The sequence below is a fragment of the Furipterus horrens genome, unplaced genomic scaffold (genome assembly GCF_987537825.1).
Source record: "Furipterus horrens unplaced genomic scaffold, mFurHor1.1.pri manual_scaffold_6, whole genome shotgun sequence".
NCBI classification, from domain to species: domain Eukaryota; kingdom Metazoa; phylum Chordata; class Mammalia; order Chiroptera; family Furipteridae; genus Furipterus; species Furipterus horrens.
The window spans coordinates 52,775,260-52,784,033 of record NW_028327176.1 but is presented as its reverse complement, the minus strand read 5'-3'; the positions used below and the strand labels follow the sequence as shown (position 1 = coordinate 52,784,033).

Below are 8,774 nucleotides of genomic sequence, written 5' to 3'. Positions count from 1 at the left end.
TTCTATAGTTTTTGTCCTTACTACATTGTTAACCCCCCAAGAGCAGGGACTTGATCTGTTTTATTCCTGAGAACAGTGCTTGGAAAATGGTGGAGCTCAATCTGTTTAGAGAGTGCATGAACGAACAAATGAATGAATGAATCTATAGGTCCAAAGCTCAGGAGAGAGATCTGGGCTGTAGGTAAAGATTCTACTCACTGAAGCCATGGAAGTGGGTGAGATCCCATGGAGAGAGTGTGGAGCAAGAAGGGAAAAAGAGGAGTCGAAACAGAATTCAGGCGAGGAATGATGGAGAAGGAGGAGCTGCAGCTGGAGGGTAGGAGCCAACTCAGGCATGCTAAGAAAGGCAAGGAGAAGGGGTGCTTTACGGTGGGGAGACGGGGCCCTATACTGCTGACAACGGATTTAGCAACAGGGAGACCTTGGAGAGAGTAGTTCAGGAAAGTGGAGGGAAGCCACACTAGCCTGGCTTGAGGAGAAATTAAGGGTGAGGAAGAAAAGACAGCACATGCGTGTACTTCCAAGAAGTAGGCTGTGAACGGGAGAAGGGGGTGAGGGCGGCAACTGAAGCTGTGTATTTTAACATAGCAGACAAATGTGGGTGGGAGGGACAAATAGAGAGTGAGAGATCAAATCATGGGGTGGGGGACAGGGGTGCTAATTGCAAGAGGGCTATCCCTGAAAAGGTAGGAGGAGAGGCCTGTGTGACTTTCTCTGGGGATGGACAGGGTGGTGAAAGCTTGGAGCAAACAGTTCCCCATGTTAACTAGAGTGGAGGACTAAAGTCAGGAATTCCTGTATGTCTGGGGACAGGAGATCCAGCGCCTTCCCTCTCTCTGCTTTCCCTCACTGGGCCATCTGCTCAGAGGGCTGGGCAGTGCAGGGATGAATGGCTGTGCCAACATCAGTCCCTTTAGGACACTGAGTCTCTCTGAAGGGGAGCACAGCCTGGGGCTGGGACACTCACTGCTGGTTGCCTCCATGAGGCCCTGAAAGTGTTAATTCCCATCTGGAGACTTTGGCCAGGAGGAGTTTCCCTCTCTTTAGGAAAAGACCATTTCTTAAGCTCTTCTGAGCCTCCTCCCCACCCTTCCTCTGGGAGCAGCTGAGGGGCCTGGCGCCTGCCCTTCCCTGCCCGGCTCAATCCCTGAAGAGGGCAGTATTTTCACAGGTGGGCTCTGCTCTAAGGAGCTCCATTATAAGAAGACTCAGGCTTTTAAACCGGGGCCAATAAAAGAATTTGCCAAGAGGGTCTTTGAAGTAATGACCTCCCTAGTTAGTGCCTTGAAACGTATTTTTACATCTTGACGGAGAGATTATGAGCTGGGGGGCCTGAGAGCTGTGGGAGGTGAAAGACCCGGAGGGTGGCAGAGTCCTGGCTCTGGTCCCGAGACCCCACCAGGGGGGCAGAGGCTGCTGCTCACGGACGGGCCTGGGGAAGTCAGAATCACAGAATTCAACGTGTCTAAGACCAGTTCCTGGGCAAAGTGAGGCCCTTCTGGATTAGAATTGTTTATTCTCCACAAGCCCAGGCCTGGCCAGGCTCAACGTGAGGTCCAGGCCAGCTGAAGCCACGTGGAGCATCCCCTTCCCCTGTGTATGGTAAGAATGGGCAGGGTGTGGGCAGAAGGTGATGACGGCTGGGGCAGGAGTGTGAAGGTGCTTTGGGGGAGGTGGGCCCAGAGGGTGTTGGCCTATGTGGTGCTAAGGATCTTCTGAATGATTTTAAAAACTGTCTCATTTTTCCCATTCATTCATTTACTTATTCTCCAGGTTTTTACTGAGTACCTACTAGATGCCAGCCTCACTGCTGGGAATTAAATAGTGGGTGAAATAGGCCTGGCCCTGGCCCTCTGAAGCTTATGTTCTGGTAGGGGAGACAGACATCAAACAAGTAAGTGTGCCAACGTGTGATTACAAACACTGAGAGGGCTCTGGGAGCCATGAGAGCATATAGCAGGGACTCCAAAGTATGGAGGAATTTGGTGATTGAGGTTCTGGGAAGCCACCTTTGAGCTGGAACCTGAAGCAAAGGTGAGCATTAGTCAGGGTGGTGTAGGATTTGAAGCCAAGGAAACAGCCTGTGGAAGAACCTGCAGGAGAAGGAAACAGGTGGTCTCAGGGAGCGGAGAACCATCAGGATACCAGGACACAGAGAGTGAGTGTGAAGCATAAGGGGGTGGGGCTGGGGATGAGGAAAAGGAGGTCAGCAAGGGCCAGATCACACATGGCCTCCTGCATGTGTGACAGTAAAGGTTCAGATTTCATCCAGGGTATAAAGAGGAAGCGACTGGCTGCAGTCCAGTGGAAGACAGAAGTTTTGGTGTGGAGGCCTCATCCCAGCAATGGTAAGTCAGGAAATGGAAACACAAGTCCATGCCATTGACTCCCAATCTCCCTTTTCACTTGATCTCTCTCCACCAGGAACACTTCCCAGGGAACAGCTCAAAACAGGAACCCCAGCTTCTTTTTGCTCTTGGCTCTCAGGCTTCCCCTAAGGATGCCGCTGCTCTGCATCCTACCATGGCCTACAAGAGGATGTCAGGGCAGAGCAGGCCCAACCTCCCTGGGGGCCTCTCAGAGACCTCCTCATTCAACCCTCTTGTTTCAGGGATGTGCAGACAGAGGTGGGAGGAGGAGTGAAGTTTGCAGCTCCTACAAAGCATTCTAGATGCCAGACATGCTTCTCCCCAAAGACCTCCAGTGCCCCTCGCCTGCCGTTTTGGGTGAAACTTTGTTGTGAGCTAGATGCTATGGGAGGGGGAAGAAAGAGGCTAAAAAGTGTAATTAGATCCCTTCCATCTGAGTATACTTTCACAAAGTGACTTCCCAGACTTCAGTTATTCTGTGAAGGGTGGACTATCTGTCCCTCTGAACCTCTGAACCTCTCCATGGTGGCAGTAGAAGAGAGGCAAGGTGAGAGAACAAGAGAATCATCAAGAAGGAAAGGCTTCATGGGACAGGAGGAGTCTGATAGAGGTAAGGGGCAGAGGTAGCAATGAGGTATCTGTTTGGCACAGTTGGGGGTTGTGCAAAGGAAACAGTAAGTAATCAAACAGTACATGTGGGAGCCAGCAAGTGGAGGTTTCGAATTCCAGACCAAGGAGGTTTGGTTTCTCTGGAGAGCCCCGAAGGCCTTTGAATAGAGACGTGCCCCACGTAAATATCGGGACTCTGGTTTATTGCTGGAATGAAGGATGAGGTGGAGGGTGTAGAGCTAGGAGGCAGGACTGACAGCTGTGAGGCTGCTGTGGTCTAGGAGAAAAACAGGTGTGATTCTGGGGAAGGTAGAGAAATTGGGGCCATTGCTGGCAAAGACCACAGTGGGACTTGTTGAGAGGTGAGTTCTTTGTGTGTGTGTGTATCTGCGTGTGCGTGTGTGCGCACATGTGTGCATGCAGGTGGTGGTGGTGTGAATCCCAAAGGATCCCAAGGCCATGTCCATGCACTTGCATTACTATGACATTTGGTGCCAGCTTGAGGTGTGGGCTGTATATCACTTTGGCCAGGACAAGTCTGAGGACACTCCATTGGGGAAGCAAAGTAGTCTTGAAAAGTTGAGCTTAGAACTCAGAAGGGAGAGGCTCTGGGGATAACTAGCTTCTGTTGTGAATTAATCACCAATTAACTGATTAGTCCACAAGCAGAATACCATCTCTGAATCCCCACACTTCCCAATCAAATGCTGTAATCCCAGTTATTGAATTCTGGCCTGTCACTCCTGAGGTCAACCCCACTCTGACTATCAGTAATTACAACATTAGTTTATCCTTCATTTTCTACATGCTCTATCCCCTACTCTTGGCCCCCTCTGGGTGAAAATATACGGAGGAACTCACTTCTCAATTCCCATCTGACTTACCTCCTGAGCTTCCCAAGTTTCCCTTGCCACCCCCAGGAAAATTGCAGAGTCCAGTCCTTTTGTGTTTTCACCAACATTTTTGCTCCGTGTTTTACACATCGTAGTATTCCTGTTGGAATGCCTGCCCTTCTCATTGACTATTCAGCTTTCCCAGGTGGGAAACCAAAAATTCTTACAGATTGAAAACCACAAGCCTATATGAACCTTGCCCATTTTTCCAAGGCCCGTCTCTAGTTTCACCTCCCCTAGGAGCTTAATGCTTCAGTCCGCTGCTGCCACAGGTGGGCAAGGTATTGACCCTGTATTACATGGTTATTTGGATTGAATATGGCACCTGCCTGTTTTTCCTCCTTTCTGTTTATTTTATGCAGGTAGGCTTTGCTGATCAGGGTAGGCTGGGCTCCGTGGGAGCCATAGCTCTACTCTGAAATTTTAGTGGCTTCACATGACGCAAGTTTATTTCTAGCTCATGCTACATGTCACTGTGAATTGGTACGAGGCCCTGCTTCTTCTTTGCTTGAGGACCTGGGCTGATGGTGACCTTACATCTTGTAGCTTCACCACCTGGAATGGCACTGTACCATTGAACTTCCCGCGATGATGTACATTCTGTCTGTGCTGTGCAATGCAATCTCTGCTGGTCACATGCAGCTATCAAGAACTTGAAATGTGGCTAGTATGACTAAGAAATAGAATTTTAATTTTCATTTAATCTTAACTAATTTAAATTGCTATCATGTCCAGCAGTGAAGGTCTGTAATACGCGGTCTCTCTGTTCATCTTCCAGGTGGCAGGAGAAGAGAGTGTGCAGAGGATCTTGCCTGCTTTTCTATGCTCAGCCAACAAGTAATCCTTGATCAGAGCTGGTCACCAGGCCCTGCTTAACTGCCAGGTGGCTGGAGAATGCAGGGGAGCCCATGAATATTCAGAAAGCAAGACACAGCTTTGCCACAGGACTCTGAGTGGGTCAAATTTCCCTGAGGCTAAGATGCATGGATTTGGGGGGGTGGGGGGCAGATTGAGTTGGTTTGATTGGAGAGAAAGCCCAGGGATAGACTGAGCTAAAGCAAAAGAATTGGAGTTTAGAGATGCAGAGACAGGCCCAGAGAGGGCAAGGAGTGCAGTCACAACCACACAGCTAGGCTGAACCTAGAGTCCTGAGGTCCTGGATCAGAGATAAGGGAAGGAGAAACGCCGGGTGCTATACCTGCCCTGGGGAAACAACCACCCTGCCTGAGACACATCTAGCCTTTTCTTCTGAGTCCCTGGGAGGAGAAGAGCTAAGAGTTGCCAAAGGCCTGTTCTGTACTCAGAGCCTTTGAAAGGAAAGGGCCCCGTAGGGCTTTTGGTTTTCAAATGGCCTTGGCTGTTTCCCCCTGAGGTGAGTCACCAAGCTGAGCAGCCTGCAAAGGGAGTGAATTGCTGGGCAAGAACCCAGCACGAGGTCATCTGGGCCCCACTTCCCGAATGACCCCTGACCAGGGGCCAAGTTCAGGGAATTTCCCAAGGCCAGTGAGGAAGGGGGTCATGCCCTGACTGCTGTAGACCTCCAGCCATTGCAAAGGGATGGAGAGGGGTGGGGTGGTTTGCTGTTGGGGTCAGGACCCAAGAGCTATGGAATGGACTCAGAAGTGACTCAGCCAGGGGAGGAAACTGAGGGCCAGAGAGAGGCTCCAAGACCACTCAGAGAGTTAGCAGCTGAACCATGACCAGTGCCCAGGTTCCTGCACAAGGCCGTTTGCCCTTTCACATGAAGTACTCCGCAAGGCAGCCTTGCTCCAAGTTCATGCTCACAGTCTCCAGGTTGGTGCCTACTCCAACTGTTTTTATTTTTCCCCCAGGCTCTGTCCACTTCTGATTTTAGTGGGTCATTGCCTCTACTGGACCCATTTCTTTTCTTCTCATTCCCCCAGGACAGATGACAATGCCCCTGATGGCAGAGAAAGACCGCTGTGAGTAAAGGTGTTTTATCTGACTCTGGATCTTGGGAAGGGAGAGCCTCTGCTTCCTCCAACCAGGGCCACACAAATTTGTATTTTCAAAGAAACCCAGAATGGGAGAAATTCCTAACTTTACAAACCACTCTCCATTTCAGAAGACTTTACCAAAGGATTCCATTAAGGCAAGGTGTTCCCTGGTGTATTCATATGGAATTTGATTCACAAAACTTCTGATTGCATCAGCAAAATGTTATTAACACTTACCATCTGGAAGGCACCAAAGGTTTTTAAAGTATGGCATTTATTCAAAGTAAGGCCCACCTGTAGCTTCCTCAAGCTTTAGGGAACCTGAAATCAGTATGGATTAAGCCAGTCTCTGATCTGCCCAGGCCAGGAGAATTTAACCCCATTTTACAGAGGGACAACTAATGATGCAGTGAGGAAGTGGAGCCAAGACTTGGGAAATGGCCAACCCTCTCCACTGGGCAGGAGAGGAAGTGTTGGCAGAGCTTATTCAATTCTTAATCCTCTCATCTACCTCAGTGTGACCTGTAACCTTGGGGCTGCCTAGATGAGTGGATAGCTCCCGCTGTGCTAGAGGCCAGTGTGCGTTCCAGAAGCAAATTGTCTTGTCCTCTTTCTAATGTTGTTTGGGGATGGAGCCCTTACTGCAGCCCAAACTGACCTGCCCTCTGCTTGTGTCTGTGGCAGATGGCATTTTCCAGAAATTTCCAAATATCTCTGATCCATGTATTCTATAGTCTGACCATGCAGCTCCCCCATTGAGGTAGAGTCTAATCCCCCTTCCCTTGTTCCTTGGTGGGCACTGATTGCTTGAAGAATAGAGCACAGGAGAAGTGATGCTGTGTGACTTCTGCAGTTGGGTCAAAGAAGGTAATGCAGTTTTTGTTTGTCTCCCATAGCTGCTATAACTATGTAAGAAGTCCAGACACCTTGAAGTCACCATGCTGTGAGGAAGCCAAGCCACCTGGAGAGGCCCCAGGTAGGTGCTCCAGCCATCAGTCTTGGACCAGGTGCCAGACATGTGAATGAGGAGCCTTCAGATGATTCCAGTCCCTAGCTATCCAGACACTCCCAGCCTTCCAGTCTACCCAGCTGAAGCCCCAGACAGCATGGAGCAGAGACAAGCATCCCTACCATGCCTTTTCCAATTCTCAAATTCTGTAAGCAGAACAAATTGTTGTTTTTAGCTGCAAAGTTGTGAGGTCACTTACTACATGGCCGTAGTAAATGAAACAATACCCTCTTCTGAGGTCTCTGGTCACCTAGCATTCCACTCCACAGCACTCGTGGCTGTGGCAATTAATGAACTAACTATTCAGGCAATTCCCTCTTTAATTACTATCTTCCCCATTCAACTCTAAGTTCCAGGAAGGCCAGGGGTGCTGTCAGGGAGTCAGCCAAAGAAATGCTCAATGAATACTTAATAAGTGACTGGTCCTAATGCTGTCCTCAGATTGACCCCTAAACTTGACCTCAGAATGACTCTGGCCCTGAATTCAGACTGACTCTAACCCTGGCCACAGACCAACCTCCGATTCTGGCATCAAAGGCAAAACACTGGCCACAGCCTGAGCACTAAGCCCAGCTTCAAACTGACCCTTAAACTTGACCTCAGAATGACCTCTGACCTTGACCTCAGGCTGAGTTCTGGCCTTCCCATGACAGGGATGATCTCGCATACCTCTGCTGGACCATCTTCTGTCCCCACCTCCATCTTCTCACCACATTGCCCTTCACTGAGCTTCTTGAAGGAGTAAAGCTCTTCTGGGTGTGAGTGCCTTGGTATATACTTGCCACCTGCTAGGAACACTCCCTACTAACTCCTACTCTTTCTTTCAGTCTTGCTTGATGTCACTTCCTTAAGGATCAGCTAGTTTAAACAAGGCCCCTTAATATTAACTGTTAGCATTTTCACACTTTATAGTTATTTATATGTACATGTTTGCTATTTTATTTGCTGTCTTTCTTTTTGTAAAGATTGAGTATAGTAACCATGTTTGTTTTATTCACCACTATTCATAGTATATACAGCACAGGGTCTGGCACCACAAGGGGACTAATAAATAATTGTGGAATGACTGAAGGAACCAAAAACCTTCTCTTGGCCCCTCTCTGTCCAGTAGAGTTCATGACTTTCCCTGTTCTCTCCCCAGGCCCTGTGACCAGCCTGAGGTGGGTGTTCAGCCAAGAACTGGGTTCTTTTCATGCTTCCATGCCTCTACCACCAGCCTGTGGCCTCCTCCAGTCCTGAGCCTGGCCTCTCCCCTCTGCAACCCCAGCACACACAGGCCCGAACAGCTCGATAAATGTTGGTTGAACTGTTGAACCAAACCCATTCCTTCTCACCAGCCTCCTCTCTGGCCGCAGCTCTCGACTGATTCATGTGAGGGGCCATCAGGAGCAGCGCCTCAGACAGAGAAGAAACAAATGAAGAAGCAGAGGAATCGGCAGTGGGAGACAGGCGGAGGCATCCATCTCCTACTGCCCTCTGTCCTCATTGCCATCCCCCTGAGGTTTCAGGCAGTCAAAAGTTCAGGCTCCACGTTTTCTGGAAAAGGGAGGGAAATCTATGTGTGGGGGATAAAAAAAAGTCCCCAAACTCAAATCACGCACACAGAACAACAAGCCATAAAACGGAACACCATTGGGAGAAGGTGGGGTCACATGGTGGGAATCTGGATCGCAGTGTGTGCCTGGGGGGGTGGGGGGGCGGCACTTGAGAAAACGCAGTCTCCTCAATGGGAACCAGATGGGCTGCCTGCTCTTAAATAGAATCCCAGACTCGCAGCACCGGGTGGGAGCAGGGCCGGGGGTGCTCTCCCCTTGGCCCCTCCGTGTGCAGAGGGGACATGGAGGTGGGGGAGGGGGATGGCCAGCCCTGAGGCTGCGACAGAGCAGCTTCCAGACCCCAGGTTCCTGGCTTAGGGTGAGGGCTACTCTCACCCTGC

At 49.9% G+C, this 8,774-nt stretch overlaps 1 protein-coding gene across 1 annotated transcript; it reads left to right on the top strand.

The window, feature by feature from the left end:
- Window positions 1-4,941: 4,941 nt before the first annotated feature.
- Window positions 4,942-8,132, top strand: LOC150006200 (uncharacterized). The gene is made up of 4 exons (XM_090280290.1): window positions 4,942-5,665; window positions 5,776-5,814; window positions 6,726-6,805; window positions 7,980-8,132. The coding sequence occupies exons 1-4, from the start codon at window positions 5,568-5,570 to the stop codon at window positions 8,075-8,077; spliced, it is 315 nt and encodes a 104-aa protein (XP_090136416.1). The 5' UTR covers window positions 4,942-5,567; the 3' UTR covers window positions 8,078-8,132.
- The last annotated feature ends 642 nt before the right edge of the window (window positions 8,133-8,774 follow it).